The sequence below is a fragment of the Chiloscyllium plagiosum genome, chromosome 10 (genome assembly GCF_004010195.1).
Source record: "Chiloscyllium plagiosum isolate BGI_BamShark_2017 chromosome 10, ASM401019v2, whole genome shotgun sequence".
In the NCBI taxonomy this organism is placed as follows: Eukaryota; Metazoa; Chordata; class Chondrichthyes; order Orectolobiformes; family Hemiscylliidae; genus Chiloscyllium; species Chiloscyllium plagiosum.
In genome coordinates this window covers 29455990-29471798 of record NC_057719.1, presented here as the reverse complement: position 1 = coordinate 29471798, position 15809 = coordinate 29455990, and the positions used below count along the sequence as shown (strand labels likewise).

General features: G+C 41.1%; 1 protein-coding gene across 2 annotated transcripts in view; it reads right to left on the bottom strand.

Moving 5' to 3' along the window:
- Nucleotides 1-721: 721 nt before the first annotated feature.
- The window catches only part of dhrs7 (dehydrogenase/reductase (SDR family) member 7), a 52826-nt gene continuing 37738 nt past the window's right edge, over nt 722-15809 (bottom strand). For both annotated transcript variants that reach the window (XM_043698466.1, XM_043698467.1), the window contains 2 exons: nt 9819-10034; nt 722-1649 (listed from right to left, as the gene is read on the bottom strand). In XM_043698466.1, coding sequence (XP_043554401.1) covers nt 1602-1649; nt 9819-10034 — 264 coding nt within the window. In that variant the 3' untranslated portion in view covers nt 722-1601. The remainder of the gene's footprint in view (nt 1650-9818; nt 10035-15809) is intronic.

Sequence of the window (15809 nt, the reverse complement as noted above, 5' to 3'; positions counted from 1 at the left end):
AAATTCCACTATTTAAATAATCAATTTATTTAATGCTAAAAGTGAACATTAAACAACTCTAAGACCCTCTTTCTCTTAACTGCTTATTACCTGCTTCCAACTCTATACTAATATGCTGTTCCAATAAGATACTTATTAAAATTACATCAACTTAATTTCAAAACCATCTTCTGTGACTTCACTCTTCTGGCTGCTGAATTCCCTGGGTTGTCTCTTTTTACTGCAAGTACATTTCATATGAAAAGGTACCTTTGATAGAGAATGGTTCCTTAATTTCTTGGATCTGTCTCAATGGCAGTTGGTCTCTGACCAGTTTTCAAATGCCCACATTTTAATACCCCCATAGTCTCATTGGTTCAATGTTGTCAAAACAATAAATTCAAACTTGATTGGCTTTTATTATCCTGGGACATAATTTAAACTGATTGGTTAATTCGAATTGTTGTCAAAGCAGCAAAACTCAGGTATCCATTTCACAGCCAAATGTTACATAGTTTCAGTTTTCCAATACACAGGACTGTAAATCCCCATGAGTCATACCTCATGCTTTCTGAGTATAAGGAGGAAAATACTTAATATAATCACAGATGAACATTTTTTTCCTCTTGTTTTACTCTCTATAATGACTATTCATATCTATAGAGCAGTAATACTTTGCTTTACAGCTTTAGTAACCAGTCATGCGAGTATAAACTGAGCATCAGTATGAAGTTATCACATGGGTGTTATTAAGTCATAAGATGAGGAAGCATGGCTTTTTTTAAAACCCCCATCTAGCCACTAGGCTATAGTGAAGCTTAGAACCAATCTGGTCATCAAACCAACTAAGTGTGCTTTGTAAATATTCAAAGATGATATGTTAGTATTCCTTTATTAGAGAAATGAGGAAAAACATATAGGATTTTGCTGGTGGTTTAACTGCACAGAACAGAGATAACATGTCATGCATTGATGTAAAGAGAGATGACCATTATACCTTTTACCATGTTCCATGACTCAAAAGAGTAAAAACCAACGTGTAAGCACAAGTATTAAATTTAAACAAACAGTGTATGAAAATGATGTTAGATTGTAACAAAGGTTTAATTTAAATCAAAACCATCAGCAAGTATGGCTGAAAAAAAAATCCTGTTAAAGCACCCATTGAAAAATACTGCAAAGTAGCATGAAATAGCTACCTTTACCTTTGCTCAATTTGGAGATATCTTACCTTTGAAGGGCACTTGGGGATAAACTGGGCACTATTAGTAGACAGGGCCCTGACCCTTGCCGGCAGAAAGACATGTACAGACATTGCATTTGCTTCAACTTTAAATAGGCAAGTCAGTTGGGCATTGCCTTCACAGTTGAACTTCCCAATTCAAAATTAAAGCTCGGCAGTTAACTGTCATTCAATGAAATGATAGTCTCTACGGCAATGCCTCCATTAATCAGCACTCTTCTCAAACAGTATAAAATGTTGTTCCCTTTACATTGGTATTCTTGTAAAATATCATGATAAGTCCAAGACCAAAAAAAAATCTTTTTCATAAGTTCCATACTACCAGACGATTAAAATGTTCCAAACTTTCACCTTCTCCACCAGTACAATGGCTACAGTTTCAAGCTGCTTTAATCTTTAAATCTCCAAAATAAGATACATCAGCATCCTGAAAATATGAAAATAAGAGTTAGCAAAGGGAGGAGGAGGCTGGGAAACAAAGGTGTACATTCCAGCCGATTGAATTGTAACCAAGTTTCTGTTATGAACCATTAATATTTAAAACAGAAAACTGGAACATTGTTCTATTGGTTAAAACAATGCCACAACATTTTGTATGTAAAGTCATTTCAGAATGTAAAGTTTTAAATTCAACAAGGACCAGTGTAATAATTAACCATATTGCAAAGCATTTAGGCTTGCTTCTGACATGCACCAATAATTCTCTCTCAAACACACACATCAAAGTTATTTACTTCTGTAGGAATCACCAATAAGTGGGCGACACGGTGGCACAGTGGTTAGCACTGCTGCCTCACAGCGCCAGAGACCCGGGTTCAATTCCCACCTCAGGCGACTGACTGTGTGGAGTTTGCACGTTCTCCCCGTGTCTGCGTGGGTTTCCTCCGGGTGCTCCGGTTTCCTCCCACAGTCCAAAGATGTGCAGGTCAGGTGAATTGGCCATGCTAAATTGCCCGTAGTGTTAGGTAAGAGGTAAATGTAGGGGTATGGGTGGGTTGCGCTTCGGCGGGTCGGTGTGGACTTGTTGGGCCGAAGGGCCTGTTTCCACACTGTAAGTAATCTAATCTAAGTGTGCCATAATCCTTTAAAGAATAATCCTCAACTCCAGCTATTCTCAGAGGTACTTATCCTCTTGACTAAAGATACTCAATCCCTTGGTTCTGGTTATAAATCCAATATTTCTGGTTACTTTCTTTTGCAATAAAACATGTCTAATGGTGTTCTCCTAGCTTCTTTTCATCAAAAGATTCAACCCAAGATCAAGTCTCACCCATCTTCCATGTTGCTAATGATAGAGTTAGTGTTTTACTCTCCATATGGTGATAGTCTGACTAACAGTCATTTATTTTGGCCAACTTTTCTCTCAAGTGCAAACTGCACACACCAGTACAAAATCTACAACCAATTCCCAAACAAACTGAAACCAGAGATCATTCCTAACTTCTACCATCTCCATGACAACATAACCTGGCCTGTACTTAAACTGACCTGTAAACAAATTATTCCTGATTTATAATTTTTTCATGAAAGTAAACACCAAGTGTTGTTATACAAGAAAATAACTAGAACCAGGAGCAGGCCGTTCAGCCCCACCATTCAATAAGATCATGGCTGATCTGCTCCAGGCCTAAGCTCTTTTGTACCAGCTCTTCATTGCCCCCAACTCCAATATTAAACATTTACCTCCTCTTTAAAACATTTTCAGTGACCTAGCCTCCATAACTCTGGGATAAATAATTCCAAGCAATTCTTTTGTATCTCAGTTTTAAATGAGTGCCCCTTACTTTGGATCTATGCCCCCTAGTCGAGATTCCACCATTAATGGAAATGTCTTCTCATGTCAAAGCCCCTCAGAGTCTTGTATGTTTCAAAGAATATTACTTGTGCTGCTGTACTACTAGTTGTTCAATAATAGCAATATGATTTACATCATTTAAATACCTTACATTTTCATACATTAAATTCTATCTGCAAACTTTTGCCCACTCAGACTATCTATATCCCTTCCTTGACGTTTTACATCCTCATCACAACATGCCTTCCCACCTATTTTGTATGGTGAGAAAATCTGGATACACTCAAAGCACACTGTACCTCCATGCACCACCACACTCCCTGACTAAAGAACTACAGATAAATAATGAAGACCCCGAGGCCTGATCCTGAAACAGGATCATTAATCCCAATTCTGTCTTGTTTGTGTTAACCAATCCTCAAATGGACACTAATGCATTACCCCAATATCATAAGTTTCCATCTTGTACAATAATCTTTTATAGTACCTTACTGAATTCTATCTGAAAATCCAAAATTATATCTACCTGTACCCAGTTCTCAACTCTGCTTAATATATCCCCAAAGAATCTAGCAAACATGTCAAATAATTTCCTTTATACAAAGCATATTGACTATTTGATTGTATTAAGCTAATTAATTAACTGTCCTCCATTTTGTCCCTATTAATAGACTCTAGCATTTATCAGTGATGGATGCAAGGTTAACTGGCCTGTAGTCTACTACTTTGTCTCCCTTATTTTTTTGAACAGAATATCACCTTAGTGGTTTTAAAATCTCCTCTTCCCAGAGGCCACTTCAGCCCATTAATTTTTCAAATACTTTGTTCTTCGAGATTCAGACCATTACAAGACTTTTCCTCTCATTAGCACCTTACTCATCTGTCATCTTCAGGTATCTTATAGCGTCCTCCATAGTGGAGATCAATGCAAAATATTTGTTTATGCTACCTGCCATTTCCCTGTTCCCCTATTATTTCTCCAGTTGCATCCTCCAAGGATCCCACACACTTCGTTTAGCTACTTTTTGTATGTATATAGAAGCTCGAGCTGTTCATTTTTAGATTTCTCGCCAAATTTACTTCTCAGTCAATTTCTCCCCTTTTAGCATTTACTCATCCCTTGCTGATTCCTAAACAATTTCAAATCCTCTGACCTACCATTACTTTCTGACACTTTGTGGGCTATAGTTTTTTGATTTGATACTCTCCTTAACTGCCTTTGTTAATCACAGAGTCCATCCTGTGAAACAGCAACAAGAATGCCAATGCCTGACACAAGACTCTGTCAGGTGAGAGAGACAGTTTGATATAGGGGACAAGTTTGGTGCAAAAATCATGGAACAGGCCTCGCATGGGTGAGAGGCATAGTCAATGCGAGGTCAGGACCAATGATGTATAAAGTTCAGTTGCTCAAAAGACATTATAACCTCCCCCTCAAACAAGTCTCCCAAACTAGAAACTCCTCTCGCTGCCCATAGTTTGAACCCTGAGTCCATCATCCCTGGTCGGAACCCTGGCATGCCAACTATAGGTGCTAGTGGCGAAGTCTTGGATAAACAACCCTCACTCTGACGCATCACCCTCTGTGCCTTGACTGTACTAATGACAATGGGGTTCCGGCAGTGTTCCATAACTGTCCTCATCTTATCCATGAACAACAGGTTAATAAGAGGGCACTTTGTCTGGGAGGCCTCGATATCCAGCCATATTGAGTTTGGATCGTTACCTACCCAATCACAGACAAAGGACAGCAGGGAACTCAATTGATACCTCCTGATGTCTGGGAAATCAACTCCTCCCCTCTTTGAGGGAACTGCAATTTAGTAAATTTGATGAGGGGCTGCCCATGATTCCAGACAAAGGAACCAAACCACCCCATAAGCTTTCGCAGCATTGATCTGGGGAACATTATAGGGAGCATACGCATGGGATAAAGCAAACGAGGAAGAACATTCATCTTAATGAGAGATATTCGGCCCAGCCATGAAATTGGAAGAACCTCCCTTTTCTGGAGATCTAGCCTAATATTGTTGAGCAAGTGAGCAAAGTTAGTCCGAAATAACAGATCAAACTTGGGGGTAATAAAAATGCCTAGGTATCGGAACCCTGCCCATGACCACTTAAAAGGGAACTTAGGGCCACCTTCAACTTCTGGCACATCCTTAAAGTTCCCCGAAGGCATAGCCTCCGATTTTACAAACTTAATTTTATATCCTGAAATAGCCCCAAATGAATTGAGGGGCGGTGTGGACTTGTTGGGCCGAAGGGCCTGTTTCCACACTGTATGTAATCTAATCTAATCAAATGAATTGATACATTGTATCAAATGGGGTACGGAGGTCATCGGGTTCGATAAAAACAGAAGAATGTCATTCGCATACAGTGTAATCTTGTGTGCCCTCAATCCCACTTCCGGAGCGGTTATGTGGCCTTTCTGACGAATGGCTTCTGCCAGCAGCTCTATCACCAACGTAAACAACAACGGTGAGAGGGGGCAGCCTTGCCGACTACCCCTACCAATCCTAAAATTCCCAGACTTAACCTGTTGGTGATGACTGCGGCCAGAGGGTGGCGATATAAAACCTCCACCCATCTAGCAAAGACTCCACCCAACCCAAACTATTCTAAGACATAAAAAAGGTATGGCCATTCCACCCGAACAAATGCATCTAAGGAAATCACCAACCCCTGAATCGATTGTTGCTGACAAACTTGGACCATATTCAGCAACCTTCTAATATTATTAGAGGACCTACGGCCCCTTATAAAGCCAGTCTAATCCTCTTTAATAATATGGGGCAACACCCTTTCCAATCTCAGTGCCAGGATCTTGGACAGAATCTTGAAATCTGAATTTACTAGAGAGATGGGCCCGTATGAGGCACAATCCTCAGGAACCTTCCCCTTCTTAAGAATTAAGAAAATATTAGCTTCTCTCAAAGATGGTGGTAGGCATTCATGCATATATGAGTGATTGTACACCTCCAACATCAGCCCTATAAACCCCTTATAAAACTCACCCAGGAGAGGCCTGTTCCAAGGTTACCCCTGGGAGGTCCAGGTTCTTAAAAAGGGTCTCAATTTTAACCCTCCTGTCCTCGCAACCTTCAGACCGATACAATTCAGAGTAAAAACTCCAAAAAGCTTCATTAATCTTTTTAGCATTGTGTGTAAGGACCCCGGCACTGTCTCTGATTGCAGTATTGGATTGGGGAGCATGCTTTTTCCTAGTCAGGTACGCTAAATACTTCCCTGACCTATCCCCATATTCGAACAACCTTTGTCTAGCAAAAGCAAGTTCTTTCTTTACATTTTGTGTCAGTACTGAATTCAAGGCAGCTGGAGGGCCATGATCCGCTGTAGCTTAGTCACCGAAGGCCACACAAAATGTGCCTCCTCGGCGGCTTTCAAACACGTCTCAAGTAGATGCTACAGTTCCTCGTGGCTGAAATGGAGCACTGCGGGGTATCTCATGGAGTACTGGATGCCCAGGTTCCTCAACCTCTTTCTAACTTCACTTCAAATTACAGCTGCAGAGAAATCCTGGAAAAACATTATTTTTGACCCCTTGTACAGCAGTGCCTGCGGATCTTTTCCCAGGGATCTGGAAGCTTCTATGACTTTTTGCTTGTCCTTATATGAGTGGAAGTGCACTAGGACTGGGCGGGGGTGCTGCACTGGGCCTGACCTGTGCACTGTAACCCGATAAGCCCTTTCAATCTGCAGGCTGCTGGACTTGATGTGAAGGCCCAAAAACTTCGGCAGCCAGCTTTCAAAGAAGTTGACTGGCTGCTCACTTTCCTCGCCTTCAGGGAGCCCAACAATTCGGAGATTTATCCTCCGACCTCGATTTTCAAGGTCGTCGATATGATCTCACAAGGCCCGCACCTCTTGCTCCAGCACCTGGATCCGACTGGATGCGGATTCCAATGCAGCTTCCAAGGCCTTAGTTCGACCCTCCACCTCCTCCAGCCTCTCCCCGAGGCTCTGAATCTCCTGCTCATGCTTCTGCAGCATGGCTGTGATAGGTTGGACCTGGGCACGAATCTCCCCATGGATCTCCTCAATCGCAGCCCCAACGTTCAAGGTAAGTCCCTCCATCGCTGCAGCCAATTCCTGTGAGTCTGTCAGGTCCCCGGGGGGTTCAGGAGAGGTTGCTGCTGCTGCAGTCTCTGGTGTGGTAGGTGGTCCAGGGGAGTGTCCTCCCTGCTGCTGTTTGCTCGCTCCTTTTCCCTTTGGCATCCTTCCCACTCCCAAATATTAACAAATATGTGTTCTGTAAGGTGTTAAACTAATAATTCCACCACATAAGTTGGCCAGGGATGGCAAAAAACACCAGTATACCTTGGCTGTTAGGCAGAGTTGTCCACAGCAGTTCTACAGAATCGCCACCATCTTGCAGAGTCTCCAGATGCCTTTTAAATGCTGTCAATTGTACCAGCCTCCACCATTTCTTCTGGCAGCTCATTCCATACATGCACCACCCTCTGTATGAAAATGTTGCACCTTAGGTCCCTTTTAAATCTTTCCCCTCTCACCCTAAACCTAAGTCCTTTTCCCAACTCAGGGAACTATCCCAACTATCCATTCCCCTCATGATTTTTTAAAGCTCTTAAAGGTCACCCCTCAGCCTCCGAAGTTCTGGGGAAAACAGCCCCAGACTATTCACCATCTCCCTAAAGCTCAAATCCTTCAACCCCAGCAACATCCTTGTAAATCTTTTCTGAATTCTTTTAAGTTTCACAATATCCTTCCGATAGGAAAGAGACCAGAATTGCATGCAGTACTCCAAAAGTGACCTAACCAATGTCCTATACAGCCGCAACATGACCTCCCAACTCATATACTCAATGCTCTGACCAATAAAGGAAAGCATCCGGTTTCCTCCCACAGTCCAAAAATGTGCAGGTCAGGTGAATTGGCCATGCTAAATTGCCCGTAGTGTTAGGTAAGGGGTATGGGTGGGTTGCGCTTCGGCGGGGCGGTGTGGACTTGTTGGGCCGAACAGCCTGTTTCCAAATGTAAGTAATCTAATCTAATCTAAACTATATCAATACCAAAAGCCTTCTTCACTATCCTATCTACCTGTGACTCTACTTTCAACAAACTGTGAACCTGCACTCCAAGGTCTCTTTGTTCAATAACACTCCCCAGTACTTTACCATTAAGTGTATAAGTCCTAGTCTGATTTTCTTTTCCAAAATGCAGCACCTCATGTTTATCTAAATTAAACTCCATCTGCCACTCCTCAGTCCATTGGCCCATCTGATCAAAATCCCTTTGTACTCTGAGGTAACCTTCTTCGCTGTCCACTACACCCCCAATTTTGGTGTCACCTGCAAACTTACTATCTAGACCTCCTATGTTCACATCCACATCATTTATATAAATGACGAAAGGCAGTGGACCCAGCACCGATCCTTGTGGCACTCCACTGGTCACAGGCCTTTAGTCTGAAAAGCAACCCTCTGCCACCACCCTCTGTCTTCTACCTTTGAGCTAGTTCTCTATCCAAATGGCTAGTTCTCCCTGTATTCCATATGATCTAACCTTGCTAACCAGTCTCCCATGAGGAATCTTGTCAAATGCCTTACTGAAGTCCATATAGATCACATCTACCACTCTACTTTCATCAATCCTCTTTGTTATTTCTTAAAAAAAACTCAATCAAGTTCATGAGACATGAATTCCCATGCACATGAAGAATTTGGGTTTCTTATATAAGGAATGATATACTTACATTGGACACAGTCCAGACAAGGCTCACTAGGCTGATCTCTGGTATGGACAGGCTGTCTTTAATAGGTTGGGCCTGTACTCAGTGGAATTTACAAGAATAAGAGGCAATCTTATTGAAATATACAAGATTTTAGGGGAATTTACAAGGTAGATGTAGAAAAGTTGTTTCTCTTTGTAAGAGTGTGTCAAGGACCAGAGGGCACAATCTCAGAATAAAGGGTTGCATTTTAAAGAGAGAGGGAGAAATTTCTTCAGAGGGTTGATTCAGCGGAGCTCTTTGCTGCTAAAGGCAGTCAAAGCTGTGTGATTATATTAAAGGCTAAGAGATTTTTAATCAGTAAGTGAATCAGGGTTATAGGGAAAAAGGGCAAGGAAGTGATGTTGAGGATTATTAAATCAACCATAATCTTACTGAAAGGTAAATAGACTTGATGGATTGAATGGTCTATTTCTGCTCCTATGTTTTACAGTCTTAAACTTTAATATGAACTTGAGGAGAGCAAAACCTTAGCTTTTGCCAACATGGATCCTAGTGTTCTTCTTAAAATTCAGGTGACCTTATTGGGAAGGAGTATGCATATCTATAATTAAATGTAGAAGCACTGCCTTTGTGAACTGCTCAGGCACTTGTACAACAATTAGTCTCCATTCATGCCAGTCATAAAAATGTACATCTAAAACTTAGCTTAATGCATCTATGACAGATTGTAAACTCAAAAATAAAGTGTAACATTTAATCTTGTTAAAGTCAATTATACATCTGCAGAGATACCAAAAAAAACCATGCAATCACATTGCAATCTAGCAAAGACTTATTCATTCTAATATCTCTCTGGAGAGGGAGGGGAGGACGGAGGGAGAAAGAAGGTGTCCCCTTAACCAATGGCAATAAGATATTGTTTTCATAAATTTATATGCAATAATTTCTTTAATTCAAAAATAATAGCATTACCCAGGAGTACATTTAAAAGCTAGCAAATTTTGCCATGCATTATAATGTGTCCAGACAACTGACAGGTAACAATAATATCAGCAGGTTACATTTTCCAAAAGTGTACTTACCAGTCCACTTTTCAGGTTTTTTATTCTTTTCACAGACATCTTGTTTGCAACTAACCAGGCCAAGGTGGGAGCATACTGCCACAAATAAACATAAAGCAGAAGTGGCTGCCCAGAAATCCACATTTCCTTTAATTCATTTGCCATACCAACTAGCATCAGCTGGACACAGCGTGCAGTGGACATTTTGCAGGTTTGTGCAGAGTTGTCAGATATAGGCTAAAAAAAAAGCAAAACTACAGTATGTTGCAAGCAATTATAATTGTAAACGTAAACTGAAAAAGCTATAGGATTTCCAAATTCAGATTGTTTAATCATACTAGTCCAGCTTACAAGCTGTCCCCAAGGAGAGAATTCAAATGAGATCAAATTTGGGCACTGTGCCCTCAATTAGACAAAGAACTAGTTATCATTTATATCTCCAAAAGAAAAATACTTTACTTCTCTGTTCCAATAAACATCAAGATAAAAGGTGACACTGAAACTTTAGGGTTTCAAGTCCTCCCTCCCCAGCATACACCTGGCAAAAAATCCAAGCTATTGAGAACAAAATGGATGAACTTAAAACGAGACTCACTTTCCAAAGAGAATTGAGGGTCTGCTGTGCATTCTGTTTCACAGAGACATGGCTCATCCTTGCTGCATCTGACTACCTTACAACCTGAAGGCTTCTCAATTCACCGAATGGATCTCTTGGCATCCTCGGGCAAGGTAAGGTGTGGTGAAGTCTGCCTCCTGATATCAACATCTCCCGGTTGCTCAAACATGGTGAGCTTAGCAAGTCACTGCTGCCTGGATTGAGATTATTTAACAGTGAAATACCATCCATACTATCTGCCGCACAAGTTCACCTCCAATGACAGCGGTCTACACCCCATTTCATGCAGAAGTGAAAAATGCACTTGAAGTATACAGTGCTACAAATAAACAGCCTTGAGTTGGAATACCCAATGCCTTGTTCATCGTAGTCTGCGGCTTTAACCAGGCCAACCTCAAGAATGGATCAGTGGTGCTGGGAGAGCACAGCAATTCAGGCAGCATCCGACGAGCAGCAAAATCGACATTCGATTTTGCTGCTCCTCGGATGCTGCCTGAATTGCTGTGCTCTTCCAGCACCACTGATCCAGAATCTGGATTCCAGCATCTGCTGTCATTGTTTTTACCTCTTTCAACCTCAAGAATGTGCTAGCAAGATTCCACCAACACATATCTTGTCCCACTAGAGGACTGGACATCCTTGATCATTGCAACACAACCATAAAAGATGCCTACTGCTCCATTACCCATCTGCATTTTGGAAAATCAGACTACAATGCTGTGGTCCTCCTGGCTTACAAGCAGAAATTAAAGTCTGAGGACCCAATACAGAAAATAGCGCCACAAAGCTATCTACTCAGCACCCAACTTTTCTCCTTACACACACACACACGTGTGGCCAAGTTCCACACCAACTCCATTTACAAGTTTGCTAACGACACCACCATTGTTGGTTGGATCTCAAACAACAACGGGACAGAGTACAGGAAGGAGAGACAGTGCTTAAAGGCATGATGTAAAGACAACAATCTCTCCATCAAAGTCTGCAAAGTGGAGATGGTCATTGACTTCAGGAAGCAGAGTGGGGGGCATTCCCCATCTGTATCAGTGGTGCTGAGGTGGAGATGGTCGAAAATGTCAAGTTTTTGGGAGTGACAATCACCAACAACCTATTCTGGTCCACCCAAATTGACGCTACAATCAAGAAAGCACAGCATCGCCTCTACTTCCCCAGGAGGTCCAAGAATGTCCATAAAGACTTCCAATTTTTATAAATGTACCAGAAAATGCATCCTATCTGGATGCATCAGAGCTGGCAACTGTTCTTCCCAAGACCAAAGGAAACTAGAGTTGTAGACACAGCCTAGTCCATCATACAAATCAGCCTTCCATCCTCTGACTTCATCTATACTTCCTGCAGAATTGGGAAAACAACCAACATAACTCAAGACCCCTCCCACCCTGTATATACTCTCTTCCATTGGGCTGAAGGCATATAAGTTTGTGTACAAATATGAACTGATTAAAGAACAGCTTCTTCCCCAGTATAACCAGACTTTTGAATGGACCTCATTAATGCTAATCTCTGTACCTTCTCGCCGGCTGTAACTTTGTATCCTGTACTCTGTTCTGTTACCCTGATGCACTTCTATAGTACAATATGCCTACAGAGCGCGTAAGACAACACTTTTCACTGTACCTTGATACACGTGATAGTAATCAAATCAAAGATACTGAGTCTAATATGTTGAACTCTCAATATTCATTGCATGAATTTCACTTTAAATGATTACAATAGTGGATGCATTTTTAGTTTTCGCAATAAAGTTTTCTGAAGGTGTAGAGAGGTACCGAACCTTTAAGAGAGTTGAAGGACTTAGCAAGCACAGAGAGTGCTGGAGAATTTACAATGCAACATTTGGTCCAGCAGCTAGCAGTATCTGGGTTGCTAAGAGACAAGAACAAATTCAAATTCGGCCAATCAGTTTAAATTATGCACTAAGATACAAAACTCCAATCAAATTCAAATTTAGTATTTTGATAATATTAAAATCAATGGAACAATCCGATGTTTTGGGGTATAAAACCGGAAAATAATTGAACAATTCACCAACATATGCAGGAGAAAGTGAGGACTGCAGATGCTGGGGATCAGAGCTTAAAAATGTGTTGCTGGAAAAGCGCAGCAGGTCAGGCAGCATCAAAGGAGAAAGAGAATCAATGTTTCGCTTATGCCCGAAACATCGATTCTCCTTCTCCTTTGATGCTGCCTGACTTGCTGCGCTTTTCCAGCAACACATTTTTAAACCAACATATGCAGACTGCCCACAGAATAGCTCTCTTAACGGTACCTTTATCTATTCAATAACCATAAGAAGAAGAAAAGAAGACAGAGGAAGATACAAAGAGAAGATTCAACAGCTGGCTGATTTTGAAATTTGAATTTTTTGGTAAATCTCAATCGGGAGTTTTATCGGCCCAGTACAATAGGAGGGAAAGTAAAAGGTAGGTTAGAGAAAGGAGGTGTAAATCGTTGTTAATTAATCTCTGTTAGTCTTTTAAATAAAAAGTTGTTAATTTTTAATGTAAATGGTGACTTTGGGATAGTTTGTGGCCTCTTGAATTTTAACAGATTACAGCACGGGTTAAAATTATTTCTGTGTTGCTGGTTTAAACTAGCAGGGGTGGGATTACCCTGTGTCTTAACAGTTTGGAAGCTTTTGTCTGTCATTTGAACTGGTTTAGACAGATTTGAGTAGATCTGGAGGTACAAAAACCCCAGCAGATTTAAACACTTGCAGGTTAGTGTCCTAGATCTTTAAATAAAACATAGGCGCCCAATAATGGGTGGCATGGTGGCAAAGTGGTTAGCACTGCTGCCTCACAGTGCCAGAGACCCGGGTTCAATTCCCACCGCAGGCGACTGACTGTGTAGAGTTTGCACATTCTCCCTGTGTCTGCGTGGGTTTCCTTCGGGTGCTCCGGTTTCCTCCCACAGTCCACAAATGTGCAGGTTAGGTGAATTGGCTATGCTAAATTGACCGTAGTGTTACGTGAAGAGTAAATGTAGGGGAATGGGTCTGGGTGGGTTGCGCTTCAGTGGGTCGGTTTGGACTTGTTGGGCCGAAGGGCCTGTTTCCACACTGTAAGTAACTTGTTTAACTTTGGTGACTTGTGGTTGATAAATTAGAAGTGAAAGAAATGGCTCTTAAAATTGCTAAAGAGGTTCAGGGATTTGAAGATGATTCTCAAATTTGCCAAGAAAGTTTAGAAAGAAGGAAAAAGGCAATACTTTTACAATTAGCAAATAAGTTAGATTTGGGTTTAACCAAGGACAAAAGTAAAGTTCAAATTGTTAGGGTGTTACTTAAACACTTAGGTGTATCAGATAAACAGACAAATGCAGTAGACGTAGAAAGATCTAAATCACAATTGAGGAAAATGAAGTTAGAAGATAAACAAAGGGGAAGAGAAAGAGAGAGAGGAGAAAGAGAGAGAAGAAAGAGACAAGAAAAAAGAGACAGAGAGAAGGTTCTTTGCTGAGCAAAGAGAGAGAAGAAAGGGAGAGACAAAGAAAGAGAGAATTTAAACTTGAGAAATTATTTTTTTAGGCAAAGTAAAGTTAACAGGATGGAGATTAAAAGAGAAGGTAGTGATATATATGAATATGTCAAAACTCTGCCACATTTTGATGAGAAAGATGTTGAAGCCTTCTTTATTTCATTTGAAAAACTGTCTTGGCAGATGGAGTGTCCGAGGATTTATGGGTAATGCTAGTTGAGACTGAACTGGTAGACATAGCTAGTGAGGTATTTGCCACACTGTCAGATGAGGGGTCAAGAGATTATGAAGAGGTTAAACAGGCTATTTTAAGTGCTTATGAATTGGTACCAGAAGTATATAGACAGCAGTTCAGAAACACAAAGAAGAAACCAGGTCAGACCTATGTTGAGACTGAAAGAATTAAACATAGTCATTTTGATAGATGGGTGCATGCTTTAAAAATAGATAAGATCTTTGAGGCTCTATGAGAGATTATTCTGCTGGAGAGTTTAAAACTTCACGTCCATTGGTAAGAATTCATGTGGAGGAACAGAAAGTTCAGCAAGTGAGAAGGGCAGCAGAATTAGAGATAAATACATGTTGGTGCATAAGACAAGCTTCCAGCCAAAATTTCATCCTGTGAATGAAACCCTATTAAACCAAGAGTAGAGAACACTGGTAAGAATTTACCACAGGATAAAAAAGAATCCCAGAAGGGTGGAAAGGAGGTGATAAAGTGGGACACGTAAAGTCACATTGCTGGTCATTAAAAAAAAGGCAGTGTAGGAAAAGATGCGGTAAAAGAAGCTAAGCCAGTGCCATTAGTGAAGGTAGGAGACCCCAAGAAGAGCCGAGGAGCTGCAGGAGAGTGCAAAGCCTAGGCAGGGGCTGGGTATCGAATTAGTAAAGAATTCACCTCTGCGGGTAAAGTTTACTCAAAAAGAATGGGGGAGAAGAACAAAAAGTTATAATTTTGAGAGATGCAAGATCTAACCAGTCACTGATAGTAAGGGATGAGCAAATATGCACTCTTTCTGATCTGTTACCTGAGACTGTGGTAATTTGTAGGATAGATGGACAGAAATTTAGCATTCCCCGATGTAAGATCAGGTTGGAGTGCCAACGCTAGACTGCGGAAGTTAGAGTGGGAATGACTGACAGAGTGTCAGTTCCAGGAATTCACTTTCTTCTTGGCAATGATTTGGGAGGATCCAAGGTGGGAGTGACACCCCTTGTTGAGGAGAAGCCCGAGGAAGACCAAGAAACTGAGGAGTTAAAACAGAAATATTCTGGTATTTTCCCAGGCCATGTAGTAAACAGATTTCACTATCATAAGTCACAGCATGAAGAAAAAACTAAAAATAAAGATGAAGGAGTTGAAGTTCAGTTAGTGGATATCCTGTTTGATGTAATGGTGCAGGGAAAACCTGAACAGGCAAAGGGTCAGGCAGAAATGTTTAGTCCTAAAAGGCTAAGTGACTTGCAACAGCAAGACAAGACAATAAAATATATAAAATTGGATGCATACTCCAAAAAGGAGGCAGAGAATATTCCGGAAGGTTATTATCTGAAAGATAGAATCCTAAGACAGAAACGAAGACCACAGCAGGTTAAGTGCAAAGGAGAAACAGGCCAAAGTACACTGATTGTATTGCCAGTAGCATACAGACAGGAAGTATTACGGGTAGCACATGAACTACCTATAAGCGGTCACCTAGGGATATGAAAGACTCAGGCTAAGGTACAAAAACATTTTTATTGGCCTGGAATACACAAGGATGTGGTTAAATTTTGCTGTACATGTCAAACATGTCAAATGGTAGGTAAGTCACAGGCGGTAATAAAACCAGCACCTTTGTTGCCAATTTACATTTTTGAAGAACCTTTCATGCGGGCTATAATTGATTGTGTAGG